The 17,891-nt window shown below is 34.8% G+C and overlaps 1 protein-coding gene across 1 annotated transcript in view; it reads right to left on the bottom strand.

Annotated features, from left to right (window-relative positions):
- The window catches only part of Hormad1 (HORMA domain containing 1), a 30,351-nt gene extending 13,935 nt beyond the window's left edge, over window positions 1-16,416 (bottom strand). The window contains exons 1-10 of the mRNA XM_003478887.2: window positions 16,319-16,416; window positions 15,238-15,324; window positions 15,015-15,080; window positions 13,863-14,007; window positions 12,075-12,138; window positions 11,052-11,088; window positions 8,811-8,831; window positions 8,515-8,541; window positions 6,176-6,243; window positions 5,204-5,355 (exon numbers count right to left, since the gene is read on the bottom strand). Coding sequence (XP_003478935.1) covers window positions 5,204-5,355; window positions 6,176-6,243; window positions 8,515-8,541; window positions 8,811-8,831; window positions 11,052-11,088; window positions 12,075-12,138; window positions 13,863-14,007; window positions 15,015-15,047 — 547 coding nt within the window. The 5' untranslated portion in view covers window positions 15,048-15,080; window positions 15,238-15,324; window positions 16,319-16,416. The remainder of the gene's footprint in view (window positions 1-5,203; window positions 5,356-6,175; window positions 6,244-8,514; window positions 8,542-8,810; window positions 8,832-11,051; window positions 11,089-12,074; window positions 12,139-13,862; window positions 14,008-15,014; window positions 15,081-15,237; window positions 15,325-16,318) is intronic.
- Window positions 16,417-17,891: the final 1,475 nt, after the last annotated feature.

The following is a 17,891-nucleotide window of genomic DNA, read 5'->3' on the forward strand; positions in this document are numbered from 1 at the left end:
TCTATACCTACGTTGAAAACTTATATTCTAGTAAGATGGAAAATACAAAAGACACGGACAGATTCCTAGATACATATGAATTACCAAAGCTGAATTAAGAAGATACAAAAATCTTGAATAACCCAATACCAATCAATGAAATTAAAGATGTAATTAAAAACCTATCAACAGAGAAAAGCCCAACCCTGATAAATTCACTGCTGAATTCTACAAGAAATTTAGAGAAGCCCTAATACCACTACTTCTCAAACTCTTTAATGAAATTGAACAGGAAACAATACTTCCAAATGCATTTCTGAAAGCAAGTATTACCCTGACACCAAAACCAGAGAAGAACCCAACTAAGAAAAACAATTACAGGCCAATCTTCCTAATGAACATTGATGCAAAAATCCTCAATAACATATTGACAAAAAGACTGCAGCAAATCATCAAGAAGATTGTACACCACGACCAAGTGGGATTCATTCCAGGGGTGTAGGATAAATCCATCAATGTAATATACTAACACCCAGACATATCAACATAAGAACAGAATATTAAAAGCTGTTAGAGAAAAGAAACAGATCATCTATAAAGGAAAACTCATTAGAATTATGACAGACTTCTTGACACAAATCATTAAATCAAGAAGAGCTTGGGGTGACGTGTTTCAAATCCTGAAAGAAAACAACTTCCAATCCAGACTGATGTACCCTGAAAAACTAACAACTGAAAAATTCACAACCACCAAACCAACCCTACAAAAAAATATTGAAGGGCATTCTAAAGAAAAAAAAAAGACCATGGTTTCAGGAACAGTGGCAGAGGGGGCTCACCAAGCGGTGAGGACAATGGGATGAAGGGAAAAAGTAGGCAACCAACAGCAGGAAAATAGCATGGCAGAGATGAGGCAGAGAATGTTGGCCATAATCACTAATACAGATAGCCTCAATTCACCAATAAAAAGTAACACAGGCAGAGTGATCAGAAGATAGGGTCCATCAATATGCTTTATACATTTAACCCAAAAGAGTTTTTATAGACTGAAAGTTAAAGGTCAGAAAACAATGATCTACGCGACAGGGAACCAGAAAAAAAGGGTGGGGGTAGCTCGCCCATCAGCTGCAAACTGGTTAGAAAGCCATGGCATTTTTACACAATGGAAAGCTACTCAGCTATAAAGAAAGATAACCTTGAGGCTCTTGTAGGTAAATGGATACAACTTGAGATCATGCTCAGGGGTAAAAAGATTCAGAGTCACTTAGGTGAATATTGTGTTGCCTCTCTAGTATAAAAACTAAAGGAATTAGTAGGATCCAAAATGTATAATATATTCTGTGAAAGTGAAAGGGAAGAAAACAAACTTCCCTAAAACAACTGTCTAAAAAGGGAAGGCAGTGGCCACTATTCATCTATTATCATGATTTGAAATCCATATTGTTTTCATTGTTCTGTTTAGTTTGGTTTTATTCTGTTTCAGTTTGTCTAATCGTATTATATTTGATGGCATGAACAGCTATTTCAAAGATAACAAAATACATATGGTAACCATTTTTTATTTCCTATTAGCTTGATTTGAAGCCCTGTATTGTTTTCATTTGACTGATTTTATTGTATGTTGTTTTGTTTGATATCATTGTCTGATGGTATAGGCAACTACTTTGAAGACAAGAAGATGCATTATGATACATATTGTGGTTTACTATTATCTTCTTTTGAAGTCCTATACTGTTTCCATTGTTTCGTTTTTATTGGTTTTATTCTGTTCTATTTTGTTTGATTCTATTATGCCTGATGGTATGCGAAATTCTTTTGAAGATAACAGGAGGCATTATGGTAGTCATTGTTGATCTCCTTGTATTTTGTTTTTAAGTCATGTGGCATGTTCATCCTTTTGTTTTGATTGACTCTATTCTGTTTTGTTTCATTTGGTTTTATTTTCTTGAAAATAAAAAATAAAAATTCCATATATGTAATACAAAATATTAACAGAGCCAAGGATGATAAAAAAAATCCTACAGAAATTGGAATAGATTGTCTTTATCTCAATCTGATAAAAGCTATCTATGACAAACCAATAGCCAACATCATATGATTATCTTATATGTAGAAAAACTTTTGATAAAGTCCAGTACCCATTCATGATAAAAACCCAAAGAAAATTGGACTTTTATCTCAATTTGATAAAAGCCATCTATGATAAACCTACAGCCAACATCATACTAAATGGACAAAAACTGAAAGCTTTCACTCTACAATCAGGAACAAGACAAGGATGTCTACTATGTCTATTCTTATTCAATATAGTCCTGAAAACTTTAGCTGGGGCAATAAGACAAGAAAAAGAAATACAAGGGGCAAAGATAGGAAAGGAAGATGTTAAACTATCATTATTTGCAGATGACATGATATTCTACTTAGGAGACCCCACAAACTCCACCAAAAGACTTCTAGATTTAATAAGCGAATTTAATAATGTAGCTGGAAACAAAGTCAACACTCAAAAATCAATAGTCTTCCTGTACACGAATACAAGCTCGTTGATAAAAATCAGGGAAACAATACCTTTTACAACCCTCCCCCCAAATAAAGAAAAGAAATAGCTAGAATCAGTCTAGCAAAAGATGTAAAAGACCTCTACATTGAAAAGAACAATACTCTGAAAAAGAAGACTGAAGAGGATATTAGAAAATGGAAAGATATCCCATGCTCTTGGGTAAAAAGAACCAATATAGTGAAAATGGCCATACTTCCACAACTGTTATACAGATTCAATGCAATCCCAATCAAAATTCCAATAGCATATTTCACAGAGAAGACAATCCTAAATTTCATCTGGAACTAGAAGAGACCTAGAATAGCAAAGGCAATCCAGGGCCACAAACAAAGATAGAGGGCATCACAATCCCTGACTTGAAATTATACTATAAAGCTATTGTCATAAAAATAGTGTGGTATTGGCAAAAAAAAAAAGACCCAAAGATCAATGGAATAGATTAGGAGATGCATAAACAATTGCAGACACACTAAACCACCTTATCTTTGACAAAGTGCCAAATATATTTACTGGGAGAGTGATAGCCTCTTTAATAAATGGCCCCAGAAAAACTGGCTCTACACATGCCAAAGATTAAAAACTGGACTCATAATTTTCTATGGGTCCAGTTTCCAATGTACTAATCTAAAATCAGAATGGATCCAAGATCTTAATATTAAAACAGAAACATTAAATCTGCTGGAAGACGAGTAGATAAAACTGCTGAAAACATTGGGATAGGCAAAGACTTTATGAGCAAAACCCTGATCACATTGACAAAGAATCAACAACTGGGATCTCACCCTACTGAAAAGCGTTTTCACAACAAAAGACACTACCAACAGAGTGAAGAGACAACCCATAACGTGGGAGAAAATGTTTGCCAGCTGTTCCTCAAAGGATTAAAATCGAGAACATATATAAAGAACTCAAAAAAATTGGTCCTCCCAGATTTAAAGACATAATCCAAAAATGGGCATCTGAGGTACATATACACTTCTCAGATGAAGAAATACAAACAGCAAATAAATATGTGAAAAAATGTTCAACATCACTGGTCATTTGAGAGATGCAAATTAAAACAACACTGAGATTCCACCTCACCCCAGAAAGAATGGCTACTACCAAGAAATCAAGAAGTGACAAATGCTGGAGGAGCCAGGAACCCCTCTTCACTGTTGGTGGGAATGCAGACTGGTGCAATCACTGTGGAAATCAATGTGGAGATTCCACAAAAAACTAGGGATTATAGGTTCCATTCAACCCAGCTATCCCCCTTCTGGGAATCTTTCAAAAAATATTAAAAACATCATACCACAGCAATATATGTGCACCCATGTTTATAGCAGCACAACTGTAATATCTTGGAAACAACCTAAATGTTCATTGACTAAGGAATGGATAAAAAGATATGGTATTTTTATACAGTGGAGTACTACTCAGCCATAAAGGTGGATAAACTGGAGGCTATAAGTAAAGGGATGCAACTTGAGACTATATTCATTAATGAAATAAATAAGACTTCTATGTGTAAACTTTGTATTGTCTCACTAGTGAGAAACTGAAAGAAACCATATATGTATATGTGTGTATATATATATGTATATAAAAATAGTTAAGATAGTTATACTACTGATTTCTCTGAGTTCATTGAAGAGAAAGATTTGTGTTGGTATTTTTTGGATACTTGAATGTAGATGTCTTATACTCTGGGTGAATGATTTGTGGATGACAATGCTCAATGTTGCCCCCGAATGATGTGTTTTGAAATTTTAATTTTTCTTTTATCCTTCAAATAAAATGGATTTGGGGAAAAAATAAAAAGTTGCACTTATACATATTCCATCAAGAATATAGCTGGGAGCAGTGGCACATGCCTGTAATCTCAGCACTCTGGGAAGCTGAGACAGGAGGATCTCAAATTCAGGTCATGCCTGGGCAACTTAGTGAGACCGTGTCTCTAATTTGAAAATTAAAAAAGGGGCTGGGTATATCTCAGTCGTACAGTACCCTGGATTGAATACTCAGAAGTATATAATGGGGGCTGCCTTTCTATATCCTGCCAATAAATTTACAAGTTTCACCAAACTGAAAAGTGAAAATTGGTGTTTTTTAATTATGAGTAAAGTTATACTTCACATGGAAATGTTCTCCAGCACAGAAATATATCTTTTAAAAGTCTTGCAAATCTTTCTTTTTTTTCAAATACATGATCCTTTAAAAGTGCTAAACAAAAAATATTTGGGCTTTTTCATCTGGGAAACACCAAATGGCAGATGACGCCACCAGTGCAGCAGAGGGACTTGGAGGCCCTGGGGGCCCAGGCCAAGGCCACAGCATTTGCAGCATTAATGCTGAGGACAATAAGATTCCTATGACCAAACTGGGATGGCTGTTCAAGGACATGAAGATCAAGTCTCTGGAGGAAATGTACCACTTCTCCTTACCCATGAAGGAGAGAAACTGTTCACCAAGTTCCTTACCAGGAATTTACTGATCAATTTGTGAAAACCCACACCAGAATCTCTCCCGAAGACTCAAGCTCTAGCAGTAGCTACAACATAAAGCATTTTATGTAAGGAACACAAAATGAATGAAATCTGTCAAACATTTGGACTGGAAATCAACTGTTTCAATAATAAAAACACAAGTATCAATTAAAATAAGATATATTGCAAACAGTACCTTCATCATAGTAAAAAAGTTTCATGGTTAAACAAACATCATTTGGTAAAGGTCCCAGATTTTGCATTAGAATATAAATCTTTCGAATGAGGAGAATACTTGCTTTCTTGGTGTCAACAGATGACCTGCTAGATTCACTGCTTTGATTTTTACTAGAAGAGAATCAGACAATTTCTTTCATAAAAAATGATTACCTTTTTTTAATCTTTTTTTTTTTTGTACCGAGAATTGAACTCATTACCTTGCACTTGCCAGGTAGGCACTGTGCCAATGAGCTATATCCCCAGTCCAAAAAGTCACTTTTAATACCTAAATGTTACACTTTGAGATTCTTATTACAGCATTAAATTGTTACCATAAATTGTGCTTTAAATTACCACTATAAACATTTAGTATCACTATTAATATACATTATTATATTATAAACCCAAATTTAATTTTATAGAAATAAAATTAATGTACTTATATAAGGTGTTTTAAAAAAACCAAATAATAGGTTTTTGTTTCTAATCACTTAAGTCCTTTTCCACAATTAAAATAGTATATAATTAGCCACAGAATCGTATTTTGTAGTTACTCCAAGGCACTACTCTATTTTGACAGCTACATCTTGATGGCTGATTGGAGGTCTGAGAAATTTCACAATTAATCGTGAAGTTGGCTAGGCATGGTGTTACACAGCTGTAAAACCAGCTACTTAGGAAGCTGAGACAAGAGGATCACAAGTTGAAGGTCAGCTACACAGCTTACCAAGACTCTCAAAAAATAAAGTAGGATTGAGCATGTAGCTCAATGATAATGTACTTGCCTATTATATGTAAGGTTTTAGGTTCAATCCCCAGTGCCCAGCTCTTCACAATTAATACTGAAGTTTAACAACATAGCATTAATGAATAAATGGTAGTGTGTGTGTGTGTGTGTGTGTGTGTGTGTGTGTGTATATAATACGAACAGAAAATTATAAAACAATACCTTATAAAGTCCATGATTGGTCCATTTTTTGTGTACTTGAATTTAAACTGGTAACATTCTGAAATTGTCTTAAAAAAACATTGCAATTATGTAATTAATATATCATTCTTCCTGGTAAGTAGTTATTTTACTGTTTTTCTATGAGTCAACATTTTGTCAATAGTTTTTCTGACATGTTAATTCCTATTGGCCCAATGATACTTATAAATCTCAACTAATTCCCATAATCTGGGCTTTAGAATTTAATTACAGAGAGATCTTTATTCTCTCACTCATTGCAAAGCATGTTGTATGTATAAAATGTTAAGAACTTCTTAGTAGGCAGGTGAGGAAAACAGCAGATCTCAGAAGAATGATTAAGTGATATGGCTTGAATGTCTCCCCCAAAATTCATGTGTTGAAAATCTCCAATGCAACAGTGTTTAGAGTGGTACCTTCAAGAAGTAATTAGGTCAAGAGGACATAACTGGATTATGCTGGTATCATGGGAATGAGTCAGTAATGGTGGTGTGGGTTCCTGATAAAAGGATGAAGTTGACTACCACATTCCCCCATGATGCAGCAAGAAGACCCTCATCAGATGCCAACACCCTCTAGATCACAGACCTCCCAGCATCGAGAAGTCTAGGAAATAACACATTTCCTAATTTCAGGTATCTGTTATAGCAGCATAAAACGTATTAAGACACTGAAATTGTTTCAATGTTCTTACCAAAATTCAACTTGAAATTTAATTCCCATTATAGATAGTAAGCAGTGAAATTACATTACACTTAAATTACATTAATTTCCCTTTTTTTCTTATCCACCCTTACTTGTTAACAGGAATAACCTTTAAGAAGGGATTAGATCATGAAGTCTCTGCCCTCATGAACAGATTGATCTATTCACAGATTTATGGTTTAATGGGTAATCTCAAGAATGGATCTGTTGTAAAAATCAGTTTGACTCTGACTTCCTCTCTTTTGTTTTTTTCTTTTTGAGACAGGGTTTCATGATGCAGTTCAGGCTGGCCTTGAACTCATTTTGCTGGTTTGGAACTCACAGTAATCATCCTGCCTGGGCCTCTTAAATGCTGGGATTTCAGGCATGCAACACCTTAACTCTGTTTCTTGCATGCATGCCTTTGCTCAAATAAGCAACTTTGTCACTTGGTCATATATTTGCTGGTATGAGTATCAAAGAGAGGACACATTTCTAGCCCTCCTGAAACCTAGAATACTTTGCTTTCTTTTACATATTAGTGCTCATGTGGGGATAGAATCAGTTTCTTTCTATCTTTAAAATCAGTTTAAATCTGCTTCTTCATAATTGAGTGAAATATTATATTGCACAACATGTAACATAATGGTTAAGAACCTAAATGGTGACATGGCTTCCTCGGTTGAAATCCTGATTCTGCTACTTCTACCAAAGAAGCTACTTAGCTTAGCAGAACCTGCTTCTGTTACTTTTTTTTTTTAGGCAGGGTTTCATGATCTGGTTTAGATAGGCCTTGAACTCACTTTGTAGCTCAGGCTAGCCTCAAACTCAAGGAATCTTCCTGCCTCAGCCCTGCCCTGAGTGCTGGGATTACAGGCATGTGCCATTCTGCCTGGCTATTTCTATTTTTTGTCGTAGACAAAAAACCTTGTGTCTAGATTTTCTAATCTGGAAAATGGGTAGGACAATGGTAATTGCTTCATAAAGGCTGTGGTGAATAAATTAGTGATAACAGATTTATAGCCCCTAAGAAAGTAGCCTAATAGAGTACAAGCACACAATATATCCCCCCCGCCCTGTTTCTTGCCTTCTGGTTTTCCCTTTTTTTCTTATCCACCCTTACTTGTTAATTGTCAGGTGAACAAGTATAGGTATCTGGATTGGAATGAAAATTTAACGTTTAAGAATGAGGTTATTTTTCCTAAACTCAAGTCCTTTCATAATTCTGGATAAAGAATATTTTAACAAACCACAGTTAGACAATTTATTTCTAATAGCCTGTATATTTTGTGAGTTAAAATCAGTTATGTAATCTCATATAGTAAGTGAATTTATCTGCTTAAATATAATAATATAATTATACTCAGAATCGTTTTACAAGACTTAAACATGAAATCAAGTGAAAATACACTGATTAAAAGCACAATTAAAAAGAATGCAATATTGGGGCTGGGGATTTAGCTCAGCGGCATAAGCGCCTGCCTTGGAAGCAGGCAGTCGTGAGTTTGATCCCTAGTACCGATAAAAAGGAAAAAGACAAAAAAAAAAAAAAAAAAAAAAGAAAGAATGCAATATCAATACATTTTTATTTTTAGATATTAACAGCATTATTTCTTTGCTAATTCAACCACTCTTACCTGAGGGTCTTCTGGATTGGTGTACACCTATTTAAAATAATTTATAATTGAGTTACTAAGGTTAAGAACTCGGGAAGAACTAAATTGGAATTTCTAGACTAATGTATTAAGTAAATTCAGCAAAACAAAACAAAAATAAAGTAACCTCCCAAGATATTAGATTACTATCTTTTCCCCATTGAATAGATCAACTGTTTGAATAGTGACATAATCAATTGATAGTTTCATTATCATTTAATGAAGAAAGGCTGAATTTAATAGTCTTTAGAAATTCATACAGTTTTAAAAGTACTTACAGCTAGAACGACCATCCTTAGCTGAAATAAAACAAAGAACAAAAATCTTGTATTCTATAAAAGTTTTTCACTATGAGTCAAAAAATTATTTGTCCTACTTTAGGGGGTATAGATGTAGCTCAATGACAGAACACATGCCTAGCATATATAGAGCCCTTGGTTCAATCCCTTGTACCCCTCCAAAAAGAATTCTTGGTCCATTCTCAACATTTATTCTTAATAACAAATAATCATTATAGAGAACAGACTTTTCAATATTGCCTATAGTCAATACTTCACATATAATTTCCTATTCCTCCAAATATCAATTATCCTTGACTTGGTAATGTCTGAAATTCACAACAGCAATTTCTTTGACTTAAATAAAGAGCATTATTAACAATTTTGAGAAAAACATATTGTGAAGTAACACATTAAGTATTACCAATATTAGACATGGTTTTGAAAGAAGAAAAAGTAAGGTGCACAGGACACTATGTATTTAACAAAAGAGGCTTTGAGACTAGAGGAACAGAAAATCATTCACTTAAGTGACCTGCCAAAAATCTGGAGTCATCCTTGAAGTTCAATTTTTTCCCCTTAAATCCCACAACCAGCATGTCAACAAATCCAATCATTTCTACTCTCAAGTCTATCCTGAATCTCACCTCTACCATCATGCTCTTAACCTATCACTACTTTTCAGGACTTGAGAGTAATGACTTAAGTATTAGTACTCTTATTTTCAATCTTATTTTGCTTACATAGTACATTCTCTATATAGCAGTGAAAGTGATTTTTAAAAATTTTAAAACATAAGGGCTGGGGATTTATCTCAGTGGTATAAAGGCCTGCCTGGCAAGCACAAGGTTGTGAGTTTGATCCCTTGGTACCAAAAACAAAAAACATTTAAAACATAAATAAAATGGTTTTCTACTTATAACCTTCAAATGGTTTTTCTTTGCACCTGAAATAAAATCCAAGCTCCTTACCTACACAGCATTGAATATTCTGGCACTGCCTATCTCCCCATGCTCACCTGATGCCGTTGCACACCTGTACAACTGCTTTCAAAGTGTATTAGCCTTAGTTAGGTTTCCAGAACTCTAAATTCTCTACAATTCTGATGCTCTACTGGGAATACTCTTTCCCTAAACTGGGAAAGAATGACTGGTTGGTTTCTTCTCACTCAGGTTTCAGCTTAAATATCATCTTTTTAGAGAATCTGCTTTGACTATCTCATGTAAAATTAACCCAGCATTGCATATATCACATAGTTTTCCTACAAATTTTAACAGTGTCTAAAACTACTAGGAAATATCCAATTGTTTTACTGACTATTTTCTTCCATTAGATGGGACTTCCTTTGTTCTACTGATCACTGTTAACATACCCTGCTCCTACCTGGAGTATGTGCTAAGCACATAGCAGGCATTCAGTATGTACTATGCCTTCAAATAAGGAAGATTAACCATGGATAAAGATTCATCTTTACAACTTTGCTAGAACTGGACTTCTTTATACATGTATGAAATTATACTAAGTATGAAAAAGGCTCATAGTCTATTATAAAACCTTCTTTGTTTCACTAATTCAGAATTTGTGAAAATTTAACCTAGACTACATAGAAATTTATTTTTGAATCCCAATTAAAAATAATTTATTAAATTATAATACAAAGAAGATTAGAGAAGGCATGTAAAACTAATAGATGAAGCTTTTTTTTTTTTGAGACAGGGGTCTCCATATGTAGCTCAGGTTGGTCTTGAATTTGTGGTGACCCTCAGCCTTCCCAATGCTGAGATTATGGGTGTGTACCACCATGTCTGGATGGATGAACTATTTTTAAAGACTTTCTGATTCATTATTTTTAAAAATCTATACATGCTATCAATATCAGTGAGCAAAAGCCCTTCCCCCTGAAAAAAACCCAATGAACATTAACAAAAACTAGCATGGTGAGTTTGAGGCTAGCCTGTATTACACAGTGAGTTCAAGGGCAGCCTGAGCCTCATGGTGAGATCCTGTCTCAAAAATCCAACCACTCCCTGCCCAAGAAAAAAAGCCATACTTAGCTTGGCAAGTTTATTTAGTACTGACTCCAATAGCTTTAAGTGAGTGGAAGATTAGTCTTTAAAATATTCAAATGTTTAGACTTCTCAGTAACTCAAACTGGCTGATCTCCATGTTAGTTTAAATGCTTTACTGCATGTTAATCAGGCTTACAGAATATAAGGTACAGAAAAAAAGAAAGTAACTTACATATTTTTTCTGTAAGGCATCATAGCATCCTAGCATCCTAAAAAAAATCAGATTCATTTTTATTATTTGTCTTTTTGAGACAAGGCTTTGCTTTGCAGTTCAGACTGGCTTTGAACTCACTTTGTAGTCCACACTGGCCTCTAAATCACAGCAATCCTCCTGTCTCCAAAGTGCTGGGATTATAGGCATGCACCACCATTCCAGCCAAGATTCTTTTTTTTTGTATTGGGGATCAAACTCATGACTTTGCATTTGCCAGGCAGGGGTTTGTGTTGCTGAGCTAAATTCCCTGCCTACAAAGATTCATTTTCAAATTGAATGGATTCCAGAAAAGTTTTCATAAATCTCATTACCAAATAATACTAAAATTTCTTACTAAAGCATTTTTCTTATTAACTACTTAGAAAACAAGACAAACCATGTGTCTCAGTGGTACAGTGTTTGCCTTGTACAGTGAAGGCCCTAGGTTCAATAATCAGCATTATAAAAACAGAAGCAGAAAGGGGAAGGGGGATAGAGAAAGGCAAAAAAGGAATAAGGGGGGGGGAGGGAAGGAAGGGAAAGAGAGAGCGGGGTAGAGAAAGAGGAAAACGGAAAAAAGAAACATGTTGGGATGATGATGCAAGCCTATAATCCTAGCACTCTAGGAGGTTAAGGCAGGAAGATCATGAGTTTGAGCCCAAATTGACAGTTTAGTGATTTAACAAAATCCTGTCTCAAAATAAAAAATTAAAAAGGCTGGGAATATAGTTCAGTGGTAGAGTACTCTGGGGTTTAATCCCTAGTACAGCAGAAAAAAGAAGAAAAGAGAAACAAGCAACATGGCAGAAATACAAAATGACATAAGGGATAGGAGGATGAAGTAAAGGAAAATTTTAATACAAAAATTCAAAGATCTACAAGACTAGTGTCTAGTCCTAAATGGTAAATCACTAAAACTTGGTTAAATGTTGAAAAGCATCTAATGTATAAAATTATTTGATTTAGAAATATAATCTTCTATTTTTAAGTATTTTTTCTTACCACTTCACTAACTGTGTAGATCCTGGACAATTTTTATCTTCTCTCAGAATTTTGACACAAAGATCTAAAAAAAATTATGAAACAGATATGGAGTTATTTAAGAATAGTAAACAATTAGAAATTTTAAATAAAGATTTTATCTTCATCTTTGTATTGTAGGTATATTGTTAATGTGAGGAACTTCCAAATGATTGGTATTATTAATGTAATGAAAGAAAGAAAGGTTATATGGAAAGTCTTTTTATCCTTTTTAAAAAAATCATAATAGAATTATATTGATAAGTAGAAAAATTTTCACTTAAAAAATTATAGGATACACAACATTAGACATAATGATTTTATACTATTGTTATACAAGAGTCTTAGAATATTTCTGTTACTCCAGTGAAATACTTATAATTGCCAAGAAGTTAATTGGCTTTCAAAGAACCCTGCAAAGAAGCAACATGTTATGCCATGGAAAAGACAGAGAGCATCTTTCCACCTCAAATTCCTTATTTCAATTTGAATTAACAAGACAGTGTCCAAAACATGGTACTTAGCAAATTACCCAGTACATAGTTCATGTAGTATTATGCATATATTATATGCTGAAAAATAAAGTATTATAGTATAAACCAGCTGTATAACATTATTTCCTTAAAACAGTCCAAAAACAAATACTGCCACTGTACAAAGTCATAAATAACAGAATATTTGTATCTGTTTAATCATTAAAAGCATAATGTCAGGTAAAATTATACTTGAGAGACAATTTACAATAAGTAAATCCAAAAGTATTAAATTTTTTGTATTTCTTTATTTAGTAGTATTAGAGATTAAACACAGGGCCCTTTACACTGATATACAGTGTAAAAAATTTATTTTGAGACAAGATCTTTCTAAGTCACTACATTGCCTAGGCTCAATGCAGTTCTCCTGCCTCAGCCTCCCAAAGTGCTAGGATTACAAACCTGTGCCAGTACATTCAGCCAAATATCTTTTTTTAAAAATGTAGACTTAAAGATGTAACTCACTGGTAGTGCTTACCTAGGATGCAATCCCTAGCATCTCAAAAAAATTTTTAGATGCCCAAAAACTTAAGCACAAATGTGAAATTATATATATAAAAAAGTAGAAACAGCCCAAATGCTCATCAACTGTACAGTCACACAACAGAACATTATTACATGATGAAAACTGATGGAGCCAGACATGGTGGTGCATGTCTGTAATGTCAGCACTTGGGAGGCTGAAGCAGGAGGATCATTGTGACTTCAGGGCCAGCTTGGGCTACATAGTGCGTTCAAGACCACTCTTCACTATAAAACAAGACCCTGTCTCAAAAAAATGGAAAAAAAGATGGAGTACTAATCCATGTTCTAACATGAAGGAACCCTGACAACTTTATGCTATGTAAAAGAAGCCAGTCAAAAAAATCCTCATATCCTATACAATTCCATTTACATAAAATGTCCAGAATAACTAAATGTATAGAAACAGAAAGTAGACTGGTGTTTGCCTAGGACTGGGAAGGTTAGGGGGGAATGAATGGTGACCTAAGTGATATACAGTTTCCTTTTAGGGTGATGGAAATGTAAAAAATTGACTGCAGTGGTAGTTGCACAACTCTGAACATACTAAAAATCATTGAACTATACATTTTAAATGAATGGACTGCCAGAAATATATCAACATTATAGTATTAATAGTGTATACTATTGATAAAGTTGCTATTAAAAACCAAGCTCACTTAGTTTTAAAGCAAGCAAAAAAAAAACCTCCCAAAAATCTTAAACATTACTTTACCATCTAGATATCTTGTTCCATAAGCACATTCTGGAAATATTCCTCTCAAATACGTGATGCAGGATACCGAAACTGCTAGGAGCCTCTTCACTAACACCAAAGACTGCTGCTCAGTTGATATCTTACTGGGAAATACTAATGCACTCTGAAATTCAAAAGAAATTAAAAATTCTATTTATGTTTATTAAAAATAAAATTTCCCTGGACTCAAAGTAGATCCATTTTTTCATAGACATGGCACTCTCCCAAAGAATTCTTTCCCTAGTGGTTAGTAATTCCCAGAAAAGCATAATGTTTTGTAAAATGTGAAGGTGTTTCTAAGGAGTAATAGCATAAAGGTTATGTGCAAAAAGTGCTTAAGAATCTCACAGATTAACTATAAATACATAAAAAATGGACAGATAACACTGATTTTCTCTTTAATTACTGACAAGGAAATTTTGTTTGTTTTTTCTTGAGTCAAGATCTCATTATGTAGTTCAGGCTGGCCTTGAACTAGTGATATCTTCCAGCCTCAGTCTGCCAAGTGCTGGAATTACAGTGTGTGCCACTACACCTGATTCATCACTGGCTAGGTTTAATACAGGCGAATTGTAATGCAAGATCAAACACCACAATTTTATCTATCTCTGAATCTTGAATGTTTTTCAAAGGTACACTGCTAATAACTTCATCCAAGCAATGGAACAATATATTTTTTTTTTTTTTTTTTTTTTTTTTTTGTTAATCGATACCAGGGATTGAACTCGCAACTGCCTGCTTGCAAGGCAGGTGCTTATGCCGCTGAGCTAAATCCCCAGCCCCCGCAATGGAACAATATTAATACCTAATGTAAATTAAATTTGGAACTGCAATTTAATGTAGTATTCCAAACATCCAACAGACTTCTCTATTCATTAAAAATTTAACAAATACTTTTTCTTAAAACACGAAGTTTGTGTTATCATTAAATAAACAACTGACTCCAACTCTCAAAAATATAATTGATGGGCCTGGGAATTTAGCTCAGCAGCTCAATTACTTGCTTGGTAAATGTGAAGTTGTGAGTTTGATCCTCGGTTCCAAATAAAAAAAATCAATAAGTAATAATTGACACTTTAAGAAATATTAAAATCACATAAATTTACACATATTAAATACAAGAAATCATACCATGGAAGTCCTCTGCAACTGTGCAGTGGCCATCTTCTTCCGATAAAGTGTTTTCTTTTATCAAACCTTATGACAAATACAAGCTTTAACTTTAGATCTTTAAAAAAATATAACATTCTAGTTCATTAAAGTCAGAATTATGTCTGAATTTTAAAAAAAGATTTCCTTGAATTTATTATTATAATAATTATTATTATTTTTGGTTTTTGATACAGGGTCTCACCATGTAGCTTATGTTGGCCTCGAACTCACGGTGATCCTTCTGCCTCAACCTCTTGAGTGCTCGGATTACAGGTGTGTATCACCACACCTGGATGAACAAATTTGAGAATTTTTTTACTTGAACTCATCAAAAATGTAGAGGTCCATATTGCTATGCCACTATTTTGAATTAAGGGTTTAATTTAAAGTCATTTGACAACTGATTTCACATAAATTAGTTAAGATTTTTTTTGTGAGGGTGTTGGTGATTGAATACAGGACCTTCTGCATGCTAAGCATATGTTCAACCACAAGGCTATAGAACCCCTGCCCAAGAAAATAGATTTAAAAATATTTCTTTGAAGACAGAGTGAAGCTCCATACTCCTGAGCTAAAGGGGTACTCCAGTCCTTCCCCCGCAATTTTGAGATTTCCAGCTTGTCTGGAACTAGAGGTTTTTTTGCCTCAGCCTCCCGAGAAGGTGGAATTGAAAGTGCGTGACACTACAACACACTGTAAAAAGAACTTTTAATTTGAAAATGGTCAATGTCAAAGAATCCAAATTGGGCGACTTTCCTCTGCCAAGGTTCTAGATACTGTCAGTGGTACAGCTATTTAAAAAAAAAATGTATAAACAGAACATACATTATTCCAAAACTTTATAACCTGAATGTTAAAAACTGATTTCCTAGGGGCTGGGGATTTAGCTCAGCGGCATAAATGCCTGCCTTGAAAGCACGCAGTCGTTCGAGTTCGATCCCCGGTACCGAAAAAAAGGAAAAAAACAAAAAACAAAAAAAACCACCCCTGATTTCCTGATGTTTCAATCTATTTGGTCCCAATTTAATTTCTTTAGCAAACATAATCAAACTTCATAGAAGGGTCTAGTTATTGGATGCATTTAAATTTATCCCGATAAATTTTAGGCCAGCCGACCCGACTAATCCCATCTCAGGAAGTCTTGTGAAAAGTCAGTCAGTCTACATTTTTTCCTCAAATATCTTGCCCATAAGAAAGTTAAGAGTGGTCAGGAGGCAACAGAAAAAGATTAAAATGTAAAAGGCAGAAATAATAACCCAAAACTAATAACCCAAATACATTACGTAAAGTATGAGGCAGAGCCGGCGACGAGGCAAACTGCACTCCACCGCACGCTATTTCCCTGAAGCGCATGCGCCTTCCTTCAACGGTCGCCGGTGGCTGGCGCAACTGTGGCCTTTGACCCCTGGAGGAGGTCACTTTTCCCGCCAAAACTGCGCAAGGCATGCCGGGAGTCCGCCAGACACGAGGCAATAAGGGCAACTACGCAGCTGTGGGAATGACGGATGGTGGAGGAGAATTTTAAGTAATTGGATGTGCAAATCCTTCTCCATGTACATTACTTTCCTATACTGATTGAAGTGTTAATTCGTGTCAATTTCTGATTGTTTTCTGATTGGTTTGATTTTATAATCGGAGCTGACACGCGTTACATTCCCACTTTCTGGTCTCCTGTGTCTTCAGGAAACCAATTACTCTAGTGCTCTACACCCCTGGGGGAACAATGTATAGCCGTGAAAATAATCTGCACTTTTTTTAAGAAACAAAATCAGAGTGGGTAGGTAGGTGAAAATTTTCCAGAAGTACAAGCTTACTTTACAGATTGTTATATATCCAAATAAATTGTATGCATAGTGTAAATAAATAAATGTTATTCATAAGCTTCGGTATCTTCTATACAGAGAAAATGGCTACACCAGACATAAAAAGATTGACCTCGAATTATTCAATTAGGAGAAGAATGCGGACTGAATCCTTATTTTCAATTTAAAAAATAGTGAAATAATTATTTTGCCTTCTTTCACCAACACCCTCACAAAAAAAATCTTAACTAATTTATGTGAAATCAGTTAAGTCAAATGACTTTAAATTAAACCCTTATTTAAAATAGTGGCATAGCAATATGGACCTCTACATTTTTGATGAGTTCAAGTAAAAAAATTCTCAAATTTGTTCATCCAGGTGTGGTGATACACACCTGTAATCCGAGCACTCAAGAGGTTGAGGCAGAAGGATCACCGTGAGTTCGAGGCCAACATAAGGGCTTTCATGTTCACTATCTTATTTTGCTTCCTACAAGAATTTTGTGGGGAACATAGATATTATGTATTTCAGTTCTGAGGATTGAACCTTTATTCTAGAAATGAGAAAAGAGACGAGACTCAGGCAAAGTTGGTTTCCCAAGATCACAATAGATTTCAGCAGTAGAGCGCCGCTAGGCTCTCTCTTGAGAGAGCATTCATTAAAGGGTACGCGTGCGTGTGTGTGTGTGTGTGTGTGTGTGTGTGTGTGTGTGTGTACGTGGTAGGGTTTCAATTCTCCTGCCTCATCTTCCCAAGTGCTGGGATTCCAGGTGTGTGCCATCATGTCCAGCTTTTTTTTTTTTTTTTTTTTTTTGAGACATGGTCTTGCTATGTAGTCCAGGATGACCATGAAGTCATTATGTAACCAGGCTGGTTTCGAACTTGCAAAACCTCTCCTGCCTCAGCTTCCCAGGTGCTGGGATTACTGGAGTGCACTTCCACACCCAGTTCTGGCTATTTTCTATGAAAAATTAAAAGGAAACAGTTCACCTGTTATTCATAATCATAATAATGAAAACCCTAGTTACTGATTTCTGTATCAGCTATACTTTTT

Source organism: Cavia porcellus, unplaced genomic scaffold, assembly GCF_034190915.1.
Source record: "Cavia porcellus strain 051 isolate PalLab524CR breed Dunkin Hartley unplaced genomic scaffold, mCavPor4.1 scaffold_1, whole genome shotgun sequence".
Classification (NCBI taxonomy): domain Eukaryota; kingdom Metazoa; phylum Chordata; class Mammalia; order Rodentia; family Caviidae; genus Cavia; species Cavia porcellus.